This window comes from Garra rufa, chromosome 10, assembly GCF_049309525.1.
Source record: "Garra rufa chromosome 10, GarRuf1.0, whole genome shotgun sequence".
Lineage (NCBI taxonomy): Eukaryota > Metazoa > Chordata > Actinopteri > Cypriniformes > Cyprinidae > Garra > Garra rufa.
Window position 1 is genome coordinate 25035435 of NC_133370.1, and position 19048 is coordinate 25054482.

The 19048-nt window shown below is 33.8% G+C and overlaps 2 protein-coding genes across 4 annotated transcripts in view; one reads left to right on the top strand and one right to left on the bottom strand.

Annotated features, from left to right (window-relative positions):
* Positions 1-9611, bottom strand: part of tmem68 (transmembrane protein 68) — a 12573-nt gene extending 2962 nt beyond the window's left edge. Inside the window, exons 1-7 of the mRNA XM_073849103.1 lie at positions 9534-9611; positions 9123-9181; positions 6995-7392; positions 5914-6081; positions 4980-5173; positions 4839-4899; positions 3397-3536 (exon numbers count right to left, since the gene is read on the bottom strand). Coding sequence (XP_073705204.1) covers positions 3397-3536; positions 4839-4899; positions 4980-5173; positions 5914-6081; positions 6995-7322 — 891 coding nt within the window. The 5' untranslated portion in view covers positions 7323-7392; positions 9123-9181; positions 9534-9611. The remainder of the gene's footprint in view (positions 1-3396; positions 3537-4838; positions 4900-4979; positions 5174-5913; positions 6082-6994; positions 7393-9122; positions 9182-9533) is intronic.
* A 152-nt stretch (positions 9612-9763) lies between these two features.
* The window catches only part of tgs1 (trimethylguanosine synthase 1), a 36846-nt gene continuing 27561 nt past the window's right edge, over positions 9764-19048 (top strand). For 2 of the 3 annotated variants that reach the window (XM_073849625.1, XM_073849627.1), the window contains exons 1-5: positions 9764-10048; positions 10461-10525; positions 12880-13052; positions 15164-15782; positions 18778-18910. In XM_073849625.1, coding sequence (XP_073705726.1) covers positions 9939-10048; positions 10461-10525; positions 12880-13052; positions 15164-15782; positions 18778-18910 — 1100 coding nt within the window. In that variant the 5' untranslated portion in view covers positions 9764-9938. The remainder of the gene's footprint in view (positions 10049-10460; positions 10526-12879; positions 13053-15163; positions 15783-18777; positions 18911-19048) is intronic. The other variant, XM_073849626.1, reaches the window with a different exon arrangement.

Sequence of the window (19048 nt, forward strand, 5' to 3'; positions counted from 1 at the left end):
CTGAAATATATATTACACCAGGCTGACTAGGAGTGTGAAATTGTCCAGCCATGACGTTCTGTTCCACAGGATTATAAATATAAGGAACACAAAGGCCAAATTCTTTTAATCATCCATCACAAGGAGTAACACAAGACTGTTGAACTTTACAAAATAGATAGTGGCCCTAAGAAAATAGCTAAGGCATTAAAAATACGCATTTCCACCATCAGGGCAATAATTAAGAAGTAACTGATGTTACAAATCTGCCTGGAAGAGCATGGTGAGTGAGAGTTTGAGTGGCCAAAGACTCTTCAAGTATCAGAAAGCCTAAATAAAAATATATCAAACAGTCTGTACATCACCACATGTTGCTCAGGAGGGTTTTAAGACAAATCGCCCTTGCTCATCTGAAAACAAACTCCAGCATATTTAGTTATTAGACACAACTGGAACTTCAAATGAGACTGGCATCTATTGTCAGATAAAATTTGAAAAAAAAGAGCTTTTTGGCAGCAAACCCACCAGATGGGTTTGGTGGAAACAAGGATAAAACGTACCCCATGCTCACAATTAAATATATTGCTGGATTTTTAATATTGTTGGCCTATTTTTCCACCAGAGATCTTGGATATCTTGTTCAGATGCATGGCATCACAAATTCTATCAAATACTAACTGATAAAAAAAAATAAAAAATCTAAACCTGACTGCCTTGGTTAGAAATCTTATAATGGGCCGTGGTTGGATCTTTCATCAGGACAATGATATAAAACAAACATGAAAATCAACACAAAAATGTGTCACTGGACAGTGGGCACAAAATCAAGCCATGGTCGTCCCAGTTCCCTGACCTGGGAATGCTATAGAAAATGAATGGGGTTAAAATTAAGAGAAGAAGGAATGGTTTAAAACTCTTGTCAGGTGTTCTCCAAACTCATCAGGCATTATAGGAGAAAACTCAGAGCTGTTATCTTGGGAAAAGGATGCTGCAATGCCAATAATTGTGACCAAAGTGACCTAGAAAAAAAAACATTTATTTCATAGTGAGATTTTCCCTCCACCTTCAATTGTTTTACTTCAATGAAAAGTTAGAATTTTGTGATTTTTTGGAATTCAAGATCAAAAGGATAAACAAAGCAGATTTATTTTCACAGCCACCTTTACTCATATTTACCAAGGGTGCCAATATTATTGGAGGGTACTGTATATGAAAATAGGTTTATAAATGTGATGGGAAAAGAGGAAAATTAATTAGGGTCAGTTTTTTTTTATTTTTTATATATATTTTTTAAGAAATTTATACTTTCATTCAGCAAGGATAAATTTCCTTGACAAAAGGGACAAAGTATGGAAGCCTTTCTCAGCCAATGAATAAATTTTTTTAAAAAAGGTAATTGCGACTTTTTATCTCACTATTCTTTGATCTCACAAGACTTTTTTTTCTCGCTATTTCGAGTTAACATCTCACTATTCTGACTTTTTTTCTCAGAACTGTGAGATATAAACACAATAGCGAGTTATAAACTCAGATTTGCTAGAAATAAAGTCAGAATTGCGGGAAATAAACTCACAATTGCGAGAAATAAAGTCAGAATTGCGGGATATAAACACAATTGCGAGAAATAAAGTCTGAATTGCGGGATATAAACTCACAATTGCGAGAAAGTGAGAATTGCGGGAAATAAACTCACAATTGCGAGAAATAAAGTCAGAATTGCGGGATATAAACTCACAATTGCGAAAATAAAGTCTGAATTGCGGGATATAAACTCACAATTGCGAGAAATAAAGTCAGAATTGCGGGATATAAACTCACAATTGCGAGAAATAAAGTGAGAATTGCGGCATATATACTCACAATTGCGAGAAATAAAGTCAGAATTGCGGGATATAAACTCACAATTGCGAGAAAGTGAGAATTGCGGGATATAAACTCACAATTGCGAGAAATAAAGTCAGAATTGCGGGATATAAACTCACAATTGCGAGAAATAAAGTCAGAATTGCGGGATATAAACTCACAATTGCGAGAAATAAAGTCAGAATTGCGGGATATATACTCACAATTGCGAGAAATAAAGTCAGAATTGCGGGATATAAACTCACAATTGCGAGAAATAAAGTCAGAATTGCGGGATATAAACTCACAATTGCGAGAAATAAAGTCAGAATTGCGGGATATAAACTCACAATTGCGAGAAATAAAGTCAGAATTGCGGGATATAAACTCACAATTGCGAGAAATAAAGTCAGAATTGCGGGATATAAACTCACAATTGCGAGAAATAAAGTCAGAATTGCGGGATATAAACTCACAATTGCGAGAAATAAAGTCAGAATTGCGGGATATAAACTCACAATTGCGAGAAATAAAGTCAGAATTGCGGGATATAAACTCACAATTGCGAGAAATAAAGTCAGAATTGCGGGATATAAACTCACAATTGCGAGAAATAAAGTCAGAATTGCGGGATATAAACTCACAATTGCGAGAAATAAAGTCAGAATTGCGGGATATAAACTCACAATTGCGAGAAATAAAGTCAGAATTGCGGGATATAAACTCACAATTGCGAGAAATAAAGTCAGAATTGCGGGATATAAACTCACAATTGCGAGAAATAAAGTCAGAATTGCGGGATATAAACTCACAATTGCGAGAAATAAAGTCAGAATTGCGGGATATAAACTCACAATTGCGAGAAATAAAGTCAGAATTGCGGGATATAAACTCACAATTGCGAGAAATAAAGTCAGAATTGCGGGATATAAACTCACAATTGCGAGAAATAAAGTCAGAATTGCGGGATATAAACAATTCTGGAAAAAAAGTCAGAATTGCGAGTAATCAGCATATTAGAATATATTAGAATGATTTTAAAGGATCATGTGACACTTAAGTAATGGCTGCTGAGAAATCAGCTTTTCTCATTTTAAACTCTTAAAAGGCAGGAGGAAAAAAAAAACAAATACAAAGGTTGAAATGTTGAATATAAAAAGTTATTCTCTGATGGTAGAATGGAAATAGAAGTGGCTTCTAGTAGATAGTACTGTTCTTATTTACTTAAAAACTTTGTACACCAAACTTTATTCATTCATAGATACTGATTTGTGGTGTCCTTTTTTATACAAGCATTCTCTCACTTTGCAGACTGTGTACACCTGCATATGTGATGAATGGTGATCACCACTCTCGGGTGGAATGTTCCCTTAGGGGACGATGTAAACAAATGGCGCTAGAATATGTTGCGTAGTCAACAGTAGGTCAGGACTTGTCGGGACGGTGTAGAGGTTAGAACCTCTTGTAGCTTTTTTTTTTTTTTTTAATTTGCAAAACACCAGCTCAGCAAATGAATAAAATGTCAGACCTTTACAGGACTACAGAGTTCTAAAAACAAAACTTGTGGAGTCATACCTTTTCAGCCAACTCAGCTGCATTGAGTTTAGGGTCGTACGGAATGGGGTCACCCAAGTAGGTGCGAAATTTGACTGGAAATCCTCCATAAATGGGTGCTATCGGTAGTCGAAATCTCTCATACACCCAGCGGTAAAATCCTAAGGGAATTTCAAGATTAACTTTAAGATTGAACTCTTTATAATATACAGTTAAGGTCAAATTTACATACACCTTGTAGAATTTTCAAAATGTAAATTGTGTTTTTCCCAAAATACGAGGGATCATACAAAATGCATGTTATTTTTTATTTATTACTGACCTGAATAAGATGTTTTCACACAAAAGACTTTTACATATAGTCCACAAGAGAAAATGTATAGAAATGACCCTGTTCAAAAGTTTACATACACTTGATTCTTAATACTGTGTTGATTCCTGAATGATCTACAGCTGTTTTTTTTGTTTTTTTTTTGTCCTGAACAGTTAAACTACCTGCTGTTATTTAGAAAATCCTTCAGGTCCCACAAATTCTTGGGTTTTCAAGCATTTTTGTCAGTTTGAACACTTTCCAGCAATGACAGTATGATTTTGAGATCCATCTTTTCACATTGAGGACAATTAAGGGACTTATACTCAACTATTACAAAAGGTTCAAACATTCACTGATGCTTCAGAAGGAAAAACAATGCATTAAGAACCGGGGGTGAAAACTTTTGTAATTCGAACATCAGGGTAAATGTAACTTATTCTGTCTTATGGGAAACCTGTATCTTCTGTAGATTCTGAAGAGCAGTACTAAATGAAAAAAAAATAGGCAAAAAAAGAAAAATGTACACATTTTTATTCTGTTCAAAAGTTTACACCCCTGGTTCTTAATGTATTGTTTTTTCCTTCCGGAGCATCAGTGAGCGTTTGAACTTTCTGTAATAGCTACATATGTGTCCCTCAGTTGTCCTCAGTGTGAAAAGATGGATCTCAAAATCATACAGTCATTGTTGAAAAGGGTTCAAATACACAAAAATGCTCAAAAAAAACAAAGAACTTGTGGGAACTAAAGGATTTTTCTGAAGAATAGAGGGCAGTTTAACTGTTCAGGACAAACAGGACTCATGAACAATTATCAATAAACAAAAAACAAACAAAAAACAGCTGTGGATAATTCAGGTAACAACACAGTATTAATAATCAAGTGTGTGTAAACTTTTAAATTCTTTAAAAACTATTATTTTCCTATGTGGACTATATGTAAACATCTTTGATATGAAATATCTTATTCAGGTCAGTACTAAATCCATTTTGTATGATCCCTCTTATTTTGGTAAAATCATTAACATATTGCAGATTCTGCAAGGTGTATGTAAACTTTTGATCTCAACTATATTCAGATACAACTCTTTTTTTTTAGATACAAGTATTTATTTACAACTGTGTGAAAGTTTGATCACTAGTCTGTGACTCACTTAATGTTCCAAGAGAGCGAAATCCCTCCCTCAGGTTTTGAGTAAACATGGGTATAACTGGCTACAGGGACAAAACAGACTCTTAGTTACAATAAAACCGCTTTGTATGAAAGGAGCAGAATAAGAGCAACAGTCGCTTACCACTTTAGAGTCAATGGCCACTTGTGCAAATCCTTTGCGTTTGCCCCAGAGCAGAGGGTACGTCTCGTCGCTGAACAGGGCCTCCCGTACTCCTCCAGGAGAGATGCCCAGGAGGTGGCCATTCCGCAAGGCCTTTACACACTCCTCCTGCGGCCCGTGGATGACACTGAACACCTCCAAGAGGAGCTTAAACCCTGTCGTGGTCGTTATACAGACACTATGAGCATAATTAAAGTAAATTGGAAAGTGCATAAATATAAATATGACCTTTTTTCACGCAAAAATTTAAATTCTGTTATTAATTACTCACCCTAATGTCGTTCCAAAACTGCAAGACATCAGAAATTAAGACATTTTTCATGAAATCCGAGAGCTTTCTGGCTCTGCATTGACAGCAGTGCAACTGACACGTTCAAGGCCCAGAAAGGTAGTAAGGACATTGTGATACTCTTATGAACACGTCGAAGACTTCAAGAAATTGTTGAATAAAGTCGTTATTTTTGTTTTCTTTGCATACAGAAAGTATTCTTGTTGCTTCATAACGTTACGGTTGAACCACTGATGTCAAATGGACTATTTTATCAATGTCCTTACTATCTTTCTGGGCCTTGAACGTGTCAGTTACACTGCTGTCTATGCAGGGTTAAAAAGCTCTCAGATTTCATCAAAAATATCTTAATTTGTGTTCTGAAGATGAACAAAGGTCGTACAGGTTTGGAACGACATGAGGGTGAGTAATTAATGACAGAATTTCCACTTTTGTGAGAACTATCCTTTAAGAACAAAGTGAAATTGTTGCCATTTTAAACACTAATGGCAGATAAAGATGTTTTGTCCCAAAATTCTGTGAAATTAGGTACTGAGTAATGACTCTGTCATGAGCAAAATGAGGCTGATTGATAACTTAATTCACCAGTATGAAATTTGTTTTTACCTGGGACCTTGAACAGAAAATGATCAGCCACCGAATGACAAGTTCTTCCCTTTTGAATGATAACAGTTGCCAAGAAATAATAGTAGTCTATAGGAATAGCTCCATGATAGTAGACTATGAGAGCAGGTCCTTCATCTGGAATCTTCTCTAAACCATGGATTTCATAACCTGTCACAAAATGCATACCTAATTAATCAGGGGGAAATTATTATGACGCGTTGCAACACTTTTCATGAAATAACATGGACATTAATATTTGACATTGCTAACTAAAACCATGGTTTAAAAATGACAGTAAAGACATTTACAAAGATTTCCAGCTCTAATAAAAATAGTTTGAACTTGCTGTTAATTAAATAAAGAAACATTTTGTTTCAACAAAAAATGATATAGGAACATCGACGATAAGAGATGTTTCTTGAGCAGCAAATCAGCATGTTAGAATGCTTTCTGAAGGATCATGTTACACTGCAGATTGGAGTAATGATGCTGAAAATTCAGCTTTTGCCATCACAGGAATAAATGACATTTTAAAATATATTAAAATACAAAACTATTATTTTAAACTGTAATAATATAAAGACCCATTTCAAAAAAACAACATATTGAAACTTTTCAATGTTTCTTTATGTGTTGATTTGTAACCTTTAGAAATATCATGCACTTTGTGAAATGAATCAGATTAAATTGGTGCAATGAATCAGACAAAGCAGTTATTTAGATGCTCTGCTTGATAAAAACAGGTTACGCATATAATTCCAATTTAATGGCAGGAACATCAAACCATCATTTATTGTGCTGTCAAAAGATCAGATGGTTTAAGGCTGGGGGAAAAAAAAACATCCATAGCCTGATAATACACCTGCAGAATACGTCAAAACTTATATCACGTCTTTAGAAATTACTTTTTAATTATGATTTGACTATTCCTGTCTATCACGTAAAAATCTAATTAACAGCACAGTGGATGCAAAGTATGTGAGCAATAATGAAAAATCCCAGACTAAAGAAGTTTAATTTAAACAAGATAACAATCCAGATCTTAATAAATGCACATAAAAAACCCAAACCCATTACATACCGTGCCAAATAGCTCCATGTCCATCCCACAGGGTTGCTAGAGTTTTTCTCGCGCCATCCCACAAGTTATTGGAATAAGCTTCCCTCAGCTGGTTCTTGCGTTTGTACACGTGGAGGAAGAGTATGGACAGATACAGGAAGATAACGATGAGAAAAGGCAAGATGAAGACGATGGCTAGAGGTGTGAAAACCCAGAGCAGATACTCCAAGAAACTGAGGTAGTCCTCGAGCTGCCCGAGCCCTGCCCACTCCTCCCACACATGAACCAAGCAGGAGAGGAGGCTGACGGATCCGTTCTCAAACAGACAGGACTCATTTCCACTGGACATGCTGCTTCACTGTTAGCCTCTCCCAGTGGCAGATGGGCTGAGCAAGGCAACAATCTGCCAAAGGGCAGACCTGGGTAAGAAAGACACACATTGTCAATAGCAAAGATTTTTGTGGTGATAAAGAAATTTGGTTTATAAATAAATGAGTTAATATTTATTTAACAGAAAAAGTGATTTTTAAGTACAAAATGTGTCTGTTTAAAATGTGTCAAACTTATTGAAATGAACAGACTAATCACTTTTTTGATTATGAATAAACTTTAATGTACTTTTGAATATACTTTAGTTTGCAGCCATCAAGTTTGAAAAAAAGAAAATAAATAAAAACTCAAATCAATAATAATTATAATATAATAATAATAAGTATTAAAGCTACAATATTACAGAAAAAAATAAGACTTTACCACATGGTTACGAACACTACCAGTCAAAAGTTTTTCGACAGTAAGATTTTTAATGTTTTTTTAAAGGCTCTTCTGCTCACCAAGCCTGCATTTATTTGATCCAAAGTACAGCAAAAGCAGTCAAATTTTGAAATAACTGTTTTCTATTTTAATATATTTTCAAATGTAATTTATTCCTGAGATTTCAAAGCTGAATTTTTAGCATCATTACTCCAGTCACATGATCCTTTAGAAATCATTCTAATATTTTGATTTGCTGCTCAAAAAAAGTATTATTATTATTTTGTTGAAAACAGCTGAGTAGAATTAATCTGAAATAGAAATCTTTAACATTATAAATGACTTTATCATCACTTTTGATCAATTTAAAGCATCCTTGCTAAATAAAAGTATTAATTTCTATAATTTCTTTCCCAAAAAATAAACAAATTATACTGACTCCAATCTTTTGAGTGGTTTAGTGTATAATGTTGCAAACGATTTTTATTTCACATAAACGCTGATCTTTGGATCTTTCTATTCACCAAAGAATCCTGAAAAACTGTTAATAATAATAATAATAAATGTTTCTTGAACAGAAAATCAGCATTAGAATGATTTCTGAAGGATCATGTGACATTAAAAACTGAAGTAGTCATACTGAAAATTTAGCTTTGATCACATTACATTTCACAGTATTCAAATAGTTTTAAAATATTTAAGTAGAAATATTTTAAAAATGTACTGTTTTTGCTGTACTTTGGATCAAATAAATGCAAGAAAAAAATGAATTATTTTAAAACATTTAAAAACTTTACTGTTCAAAAACTTTTGACTGGTAGTGTGTATATATATATATATATCTCAAAAGCAATTAGTTCATTTTTATATATCAAATATAGATATCAAAATTCATTCAATCAATAAACAATAATAATTTCATGTATTAAAGCTATAATACTACAGAAAACAGAATTCACCACATGGTTATGTATTATACAAATCATTTTGGGTTTGATTTTCCAGCCAAGTAACTGTATTGTAAAATATAAAGCTGCTCTGATATATAAACACATTATAAATATTGGTTGCTTGTTGATAATGTAAGGTAAATTATGTTTCGTTTCTTCAACATATAAGCTTGTAAAAATTAAAGAACATAAATTTAAATTAGACTATTAAATTTGCATCTTATTTTAAGTCACAGGATTTGGCCTATAGCGTGAGTCTGGGGCGGAGTTAACTGTTTGTCCAACCTATAACAGACGGGTATTTGACAACAATCATCATATATTTAAAGAACTTCAACAACACTTCAGCTTTAACTCACAAACCTAATCTAGTCATTTCATAAATTATTTTAAAAAATTGCATTGAAACTATTTAAAAAAAAAACACAAAGACAAAAAACACGAACCTCTTCCAACGGAAATGTGTTGCTCGGCCAAACATGCCAACCTCAGTCAAAGCGGTGCCCTAAAACCAAATGACGTCGATGACAGTTAAGTTATATCTGCTCATTCTGTTCATTCACACTCAGTCACGAGTGAGACTGCTAGACAAGCGTCAACTTCATTTGCATAAGCACTGTCAAATGCAGGAGAGATGACAGGGAAAGGCGTAGCATTACAGCGTTCTGTCTTACGTTGCACTTGAACAGCGAAAAACAATCATAGACAAACAAACCTCACAGCAGCTCAAGATTTTGCGTTTTTAAAGCTGTCACACAGTTCTTCAAAAGGACACATCTGATCACTCGAAAAACTAAACATTCAGATGGATGTTTTAGAAGAAGCGTATAAAATAAAATAATCTCAAATATGCTTACATTATGATACCTCGATGGAAAAAGACACTGTTATCCTCAAGAAATGTTTTCCTTCCTGAATGAACCGGCTCTCTTTACATGTGACACAAACAGGAAACAGCTTATGTCAGTGGTCGGAAAATTTCATAATAAAAGTCTTAAATCCTAATAAATGCTATGTCAGGATTGTAAATGCACTGAAAGACTTTTAACTTGACGGGCAACTTCTAAAACACGAGCGGGGAAACTGGCATGCGAGAGTTGAACGTGTGTATAGATTATATGGTGTATGAGTAACGTTAATTTTAAAATTCCTCGTTTTAACTTGTCAGTGTATTTATACAGCGCGGTTGTTTTTATTTGTAATGTCCAAGACAGGTTTGTAGAAAGGATTCTGTTGACAGGAGTCGCCATGCGTCTATCATTATGATTAATAACGGCGAGCGGAATATTGTTCCTTTAGCTGATATTATTTTCTATCAGGGTGAAGAGAGAGAAATGACAATACACTGCTTGTGCTCCAGAGCTTACGTCAAGTATGTATTCATGCTGAACAAGACTGGTGTGATGTGATCAACTGATAGATTGTGCATGCTGTTTTATGAAGTTAACTGCATTCAGAAAGTTATTGTTAGTACCTGCTAAAATGTACCCAATCTGAGCAGAAGAAAAGTGTCCAAAATTAGCCAATGGAACAGGCTGGACTGGTAGTCCAGTTAAGACCAGCAAGAGACCATTTTAGGTTGGATTGATTTTCAGAAGGACTGCAGAATAGGACGACAACTGAAAAATGTATCTGCTTCATATTGCTTGTGATCACATATGTCTAAACTAGTAAAGATAGTGAGCTAAAACCTTCAGTGTGTAACCCTGAATACTAGGTTGAAATGGGATGTTGCCTGTTTACTATTGTGAATTCTGAACGCATTTTCACGTTTTCATCTGCAGTGATCGAGAATTGTATCGGTCAGATTTGAAAGCCATACTGAAGCAGGCTGGAAGTCAGTTGCAAGGTACAGTTTTTTTGTTAATATCTAATTAAATATAATGAAAATGTTGACTGTTTATATACTGACTTCGTGAGCCCAATGGTTCTCAACCAGGTAGCCTCAATAAACTTGCAAGGGGGCATCGGGACTTTAAATGGTTTGAAATAAGACTAAACAAGCATTAAACTGAAGTATTAAACTAAAATTATTTAAAAATTAAGATATTGTGTGCTATAATTCATTCCCTTAACAACTGGAAAAAATGTAAATTTAAGGTAATTTTAAAAGCATAAACTGGAGAGTCATGTAAATTATGTATTTAGTAAATGTTTATTAAATCTTAGTGGGCATTTTCATAAATAAATAAATATACATTTTTCTAGTTATGATTCATACTTTTTAATTTCCTTGAAAAGACAAAATAATACACTCTATTTTAGAGATTGCAGGAATTATATCAAACCTCCTCTACTAACCCACCCATACAACCTGCTTCAGACACAAGTGTGCATAGATTGCTGGATCAAGATTAAAATGAGGCTAAAAAATAGTCTAATTCTGCTTTGTCTCACCACCACATTTCTACTCCATATTCTCAATAAATGTTAAACCCAACCTTCTGATATAAACATTAATGTTTTCCAGTAACCTATAAGACATTTTCTTCAAATGCCTTCAACCACACATTTCTAGCTGCCAGTTTTTAAAATATTTTATTCATGGAAACCCACTGAATAAAAACATTAAAAAGGTAATTGCCACCTTTTATCTTTCAAAATTCTTACCTTTTTTCTCAGAATTGTAAGATATATACTCACATTTGCAAGCTATAAAGTCAGAATTGCAAGATATAAGCTCGCAATTGCGAGACAATAACTCACAATTCTGACTTTTTTCTCAGAATTGGAATATACACTTGCATTTCCAAACTATAAAATATAAACTCGCATTTGTAAGCAATAAAGTCAAAATTGTGACTGCTTTTCTCAGAATTGCCAGTTTATATCTTGCAATTGTAACTTTCTTTTTCAGCATGACCAGTTTATATCTCACAATTGTGACTTTTTTTTTTACAGAATTGCAAGTTTATATCTTGCAGTTGTGACTTTTTTTTACAGAATTGCAAGTTTATATCTCGCAATTGTGTCTTTTTTTCCCCAGAATATCAGTCCTTTTTTCATCTTCCTTAAAATGTAACATTATAACTCGCAATTGTGAGTTTATATCTCAATTCTGAGGAGAAAAAAGTCAGAATTGCGTGAAAACATTCAGAATTGTGAGATATAACATTTTGTTGCAAGATAAAAAGTTACAAACTCGCATTTATGAGAAAAGTCAGAATTGCCAGAGGAGTCAGAATTGCGATTTTGTATCACGCAGTTCTGAGAAAAAAGTCACAATTGTGCGATTAAAGTCTTATTAAAAAATTATTTAGTGTCGGAAATGGGCTTATATGTTATTGGGTAGAAACTGATTATAAAAATGTTTGTAAAAATAATTCATACTCTTCTAGTAAATCACAAACACTTCATGGGGCCTTTGAATATTGTTGTGAAATGAGGGTGCTTGGAGTTCAATTCAAGTTTATTTTTATAGCGCTTTTCACTATACAAATCATTGCAAAGCAGCTGTACAGAAAATTTAGGTTTCTACAATATATTTAGTAGCTTACTGTGTTGATTACTGTATGTCAAGTTGATGTACATGTGGCATAGATGTATGGTAAAATGAGTAATGACGTCAAACAGACGTCAAACAGACGATGAACACTATTAACAGTAATGATTATATGTTGCAATCAAACTTGTAGCCAAATTTCGTAGTGCTGTATGTTGTTTCAGGTCTGGTATCATCATAGGTCCTCTGAGGGGTTGGCATCATCTCTTCTTGGGTATTCTGAATCCAGACTGAAGCTTGTATAAGTCCTAGTTACCACAGGATGTCAATCCCGTGGCAGAAACAGAGAAACAAATAGAGACATAATTAGCGTAGCTGTGCCAACCAAGCAAAAATTATGTGTTCAGGCCAAGCTAAAGAATGTTAATGTGCATTTGATCAGGTGTAACTGAAGTACAAGGTTATGAGATACATTATGTGAATGCATTATGTGAGTCTTTAATCTAGATTTTAACAGAGTGAGTGTGTCTGAACCCTGAACCTTATTAGGAAGGCTATTCCAGAGTTTGGGGGCCAAATGCGAAAAAAAAAAATGTGAACAGAAAAAAAAGTCAAACTTCTTGATGTTTTTTTTTTTTTTTTTTTTTTTTTCCTTGACTTTTATTTGAATTGAATACATGCAACAGGTGATGGTTAGGATATAGCTTATAATGCTCAAATAGCTACGCATTACACTCTTCTTTTGTTTTTTGTTTTTTCAGTAGATTTTGAAGCTAATGATGGAGACAAACTTTTGGAGGACCTTAACTGTTCTGTGGATGATGACGATGAGGAGGAGGAGAAAGAAGAGGCTGTTCTTGATGAAGAGAGCATGCTTATGGCCAGTTTGGGGCTTCCTGTGGAGTTTGTCAGCTCATCAAAACAGAGGAGAGCTGTATGTCGGTTATATACATTATTGGAATACCAATGCCGTCCATTTATGTCAACACTGCTAGTTATAATGTTCATGCAAAAAGTCTTAGGCTCTTCTCCCTAGTCCTTTAAGTCCCACATACTTTGGGGTCATAAAGCAAATTGATACCGCATAAGCAAACACCAACAAACTAGTCTGTTGGAGTTTGTTGGATCAGTGTGTTACCCATTGCGGCGTCTGTTGGCTTTGGTTTGTTTTCACCCGACTAAACATGCTTAATCTGTATTTGTTGGGTCGTGGAATGTCTGAGTAGTGTGGAATGATTTTCCACAAAAAAATACAACAAACTCTGACGTATTCTGAGGTGGTCACATACCGTTGCCATGACAATGCGCATATTTTCCCTTAAAGCGTGCTTTACCCACGGCCTCTTTCGTTTTATTTGCCGTCTTTTCAGGCAAAAATCACACACAAATAGATTAATAAAAGTCAAATTTTGATTGTGGTTACAGACTTACACCATCTACACCATGTTGTTTGACTCTCTGTGACTCGTAGTTTGTTGGTGTTTGTTGTGGCAGTGTGAACATTCAATTATTTTTCATACAATTCTAAATCCAAATTGAGCCAACTTGTTTGTTGGCGTTTGTCTGTGCGGTGTGAATTGGCCTTTAATTGTGCATGGACTACTAGGTAGTAGATTGCACTGATGTCCACACTAATGTCTATTTTGAGCTTGCATATCCGCCACATAGGGGGTGCTTTTGAGCACTCATCTGAACCATAAAATTATAATTGGGGCATCCTTTTTTCTATTCTTTTTAAAATAGAAAATTCAAAAGAACAGCATTTATTTGAAGTACACTACCAGTCAAAAGATTTTGAACAGTAAGATTTGATGTTTTTGTTTAAAGAAGCTTCTTCTGCTCATCATGCCTTCATTAGTTTGATCCAAAATACAGCAAAAGCATTAATATTGTGAAATATTTTTACTGTTTAAAATAACTGCTTTCTATTTGAATATATTTTCAAATGTAATTTATTCCTGTGATCAAAGCTAAATTTTCAGCATTTTTAGTGTCACATAATCCTTTAGAAATCATATGCTGATTTACTATTATTATTATTATTATTATTATTATTATTATTATTATTATTATTATTATTATTTAAAACATTTGAGTAAATATTTTTTTTTTCAGGATTGAGTAGAAAGATCCAAATATCAGCATTTATCTGAAATAAAAGCTTTTGTAACAATATACACTGGGAAAGAAATTATAGAAAATAACACTTTTATTTATCAGGGATGCTTTAAATTGATCAAAAGTGATTATAAAGACATTTATAATGTTACAAATGATTCTACTTTGGATAAATGTTGTTCTTCTGAACTTTCTATTCATCATTCAGAAACCTGAAAAAATTATACTCTAATAATAAATGTTTTTGAGCAGCAAATCAAAATATTAGAATGATTTGAAAAGAATCATGTAGCTGAAGCAATGATGCTAAAAATTCAGCTATGAAAGCACAGAGATAAATTACACTTTAAATATATATTTAAATAGAAAACAGTTCTTTGAAATAGTAAAAATATTTCAAAATTTTACAGATTGTGCTGTACTTTGGATGTATGCAGGCTTGGTGAGCAGAAGAGATAAAAAACATTAAAAATCTCACTGTTCAAAAACTTTTGACTGGTAGTGTAAATTATATTATTTTAAAGGTTTAATGTCCTTGATTCTTGATTTGTTAACGTTTGTAGCCTTTTCCTTTCACGTGGGCCCCTTTACACCTGGCATTAACATGCATTTTGTGCTCAAATAGCATCTAAATATTTTTTTAACTAGTTTTGCAAATGAAAAAGTGCATTACACCTTTGTCAAATGTGGTTTAGTGATCTCATCACAATGTGTGTCAAATACATGTACACTTGTCTTTTAACACATGCTTGGAAATGGCATGTTCGTGCCCAAATGGCCTGTGATTATCCTGTGCAGTGAAGCCGCTCGCTTGCTATCTTTTTTGTGAATTTTCATTAAAGTCTGTTACTCTAAAGTTTTACCCCATTTGCCTTAGGTAATTACTTGGCTGTAGCCCAAAACTAATAATTGTTTTTCATTTATAAGGGCCGAGTTTCAGCAAGACTAAAGAACAAAAGAACCATCAAGCATTTTGAAGCCCCCTCAGATTATGCAGACACACACAAGGACTCTGAACAGAAACAGCAGTGTGCTGTGAGTGACATCGCTGAGACCCCCGCTGAACAGACGTGTCCCGCATCAGAGGAGGCCTGGCTGAGGTACTGGCAGCAGCACGGGGAGGGTCTGCTGTGGCAGAGCTGGTTGGAGAAACAACCTGAAATCTCCAGCGGTACAGAACAGGACTGTTCCCACTCAGAGGCTGACTGGGATGAGCACTTCCAACAGACATACCAGTACTACTGGGAGCAGTTTCACTATTGGGCCGCCCAGGGCTGGACAGTCGATGACTCCAATAGCACAGCCGCTGCTTCTGAGGAACATCAGGGCAGCCAAGAGGAAACAGAGGCACTCACGAATCAGACAGAAGAAAGATCGAAGGCGGATGCAACTAGCGTTACACATCTCATAAGCAGCCTGAGCTTATTGACTGAGGAAGTTGACAGCGAGGATGGTGACCAGCAGTCTTTGGTCTGCGCTGATGAGCCCTGTGATGGTGGAAACCGCAAAAGGTCATCGTCACGTAGAGCCTGCACTGACAATTCTGGTTAGTGCACGTGTTTTGACATTCAAGGTCTCTTTGTGTATTAGCTATGGGGACTGTGGTGTTCCTGCAGTGATGCTGAACCCAAATATGTCAACACCTTCCTGCTCTGTGACCTATTTAAGCGTATCGAATCTGGTGCAGTTGTGTTATAAGTTAAAATTTATTTTGTCAGTTGCTGCAAGGGCCTATAGAGTACTCAGTTTTCTGTCAGTCAGAACGTAAACAATGTTCAGACATTTTTCTAAATTATAAAAAAAAAAAGATGATTATTAGATGATTATTAACTACCCCTAGCTTGGATACGGTTAAAATACGGTAGAAAGAAAGAAAGAAAGAAAGAAAGAAAGAAAGAAAGAAAGAAAGAAAAAATTCTGTCCTCATTTACTTAAGACATTTTTGTAAAAAAAAAAAAATATATATATAATTTTTTTTTTTTTTTTTTTTAATAATGAAATGATTGTTTACACCCCCTAGCTTTGATATGCTTAAAATACAGTAAAATAAAATAAAATTCTGTCCTCATTTACTTGGACATTTTTCTGAATTAATAAAAAATGTATAAATAAATAAAATAAAATAGCAAATTATTATTAACCACCACCTAGCTTTATAGGAAAATTAAAGAACATTCTTTACTCATTTACTTAGACTTTTTTTTAAAATTAATTACCAAAAAAAACATAAAATAATTAAATGATTAATAACCACCCCCTAGCTTTACAGTGAAATAAAAGAACATTCTGTCCTCATTTACCTAGACATTTTTCTAAATTACTTAACAAAAACAAAAAAAAAACATAAAATAATTAAATGATTATTAACCACCTCCTAGCTTTGGTACGGTTAAAATACAGGGTAACACTTTACAATAAGGTTCATTAGTTAAACATTAGTTAATGTATTAACTAACATGAACTAACCATGAGCAATACATTTGTTACTGTATTTACTAATCTTTATTAACATTAGTTAACAGAAATACAGTTGTTCATTGTTTGTTCATGTTAGTTCACACTCCATTAACTAATGTAAACAAAATTTTAATAATGTATTAGTAAATGTTGAACTTAACATTAACACAGATTAATAAATGCTGTATAAGTGCAGTTCATTATTAGTTAATGTTAACTAATGTGGTTAACTAATGTTAACTAATGAACCTTATTGTAAAGTGTTGCCAAATACGGTAAAATAAAAGAAAAATCAGTCCTCATTTACTTACAGACATGTTTCTAAATTAATAAATAAATAAATAAAATAAAATAAATGATTAACCACCCACTAGCTTTACAGTGAAGTAAAAGAACATTCTGTCCTCATTTACTTAGACATTTTTCTGAATTAATAAAGAATGTATAAATAAATCAAATAATTAAATGATTATTAACCACCCACTAGCTTTACAGTGAAGTAAAAGAACATTCTGTCCTCATTTACTTAGACATTTTTCTAAATTAATTAACAAAAAAAAACATAAAATAATTCAATGATTATTAACCACCTCCTAGCTTTGATACGGTTAAAATACAATAAAATAAAATTCAGTTTTCATTTACTTGTAAATGCTTCTAAATTAATAAAAAAAAAGAATAAATAAACATAAAATAGTTAAATTAGTATTAACCACCCCCTAGCTTTGATACGGTTAAAAAAAAAAAAATCTTAAAAAAATAAAAATAATCTTCCTCATTCACTTAAGACATTTTACAAAATTTATAAAAAAAAAAAAACATAAAATAAACAAATGATTATTATTACCCCCTAGTTTTGATATGGTTAAAATACAATACAATAAAATAAAATAAAATTCTGTGCTCATTTACTTGCTGTTCCAAACCTGTATGATTTTATTTCTTCTGGGGAATATATTAAAATATATTAAACAGTGGTTTGGTCACCATTGTTTTCCATTTAATGGACAAAAAATAAATAAATAAATAAAATAGGACATTTTGATAAATGCCACAGTTATGTTTTACAGAAGAAAGAAAGTCATATAATTTTGGAATAACATGAGCATGAATAAATGATAACAGAATTTTAATTTCGGGGTCAGATGTATCTTTGTGATGCAATTCTTGTTTGAAGTCTTGTTTGGATAAATGACTATATTAAAGAACATTTTTTTGAGTATCGATTGTGTTCATGACAGGAAGAAATGGCAAACCTGCATTTAGTTTTTTGCTGTAACAAATATATAAATCCAATTTGGATAACACTTTTTTTTTATCAGCCCTGTAAAGGGTCACAAAGTAAAGAAGTGGAGCAGCTAAGTCCCACAATTTTGCGACTTATTTAACTTGTGTAATTGATTTCAGATAGAACGAGGGCAGGACTAGTTGCAAGGGTAAAAATATCATTTAAACCTAAAAAATAAAGTTTAGATTTAGCATGCTCATGACTCATGCAAAGTGTGTATTGAGGAACCAAATAGAAAGTCAATTTTAATGACTTTTTTTGGTAACTTTTTAACCTTCAACAACTTTTATTTTTTGGGGAGTCAGCCTGCTCGAAATACTCCGACAGAGCCACTGTGATCATGATGTCATCATCACACTGTCAGCATCACAGTGACATAAAGCCAGAATTCAGTTTGCTATATGACAACGCCCCTTTTACAAAAGCAGATCATTTTCCCCAGAGGTCTTTTTTTGCAGCCTAAGCTTGGCTCTGCCTGAATGTTTAATGCGTCAAATCAAAAGATGTCAGCTGTTGAATGAAAGGAGCATGTGACTTTGGCCTATGCATTTTTTAATGCCGGTACATGTGAAAGAGAGCACAGGCTCCTCGCTGCTCGAATTGATCACAATCCACTCGCAGTCGCTCTAAAAATGGCTCTTGTCATTCTGATTGTCAGGCCATGACTGATGCCATCTGAACAGCACCTTTATTTGTACCGCTGGAGCGGCTGTATACATCAGACAGTATAAGACATGTTATTTTATGATGGTAACATAGGTATTATTAATAGTAAACTGAAAGTATGTGATTTCAGATGGCAACACAAAACAGACCTCTGCACCATTGAGTAATTGGAGTGGACAGCCCGTAAGGAGCAGATCTAACAATGAGGATCAGAGTGATGATGATGAACCTCCAGAAAACAGACGAGCCAAAGTGAAGAGAGCGTAAGTTGCTGATCTGTTATTAAGTGTACTGTATTGTATTAGACTTATGTACTTAAAGGAGTAGTTCACTTTCAGAACAAAAATGTACAGATAATGTACTCACCCCCTTGTCATCCAAGATGTTTATGTCTTTCTTTC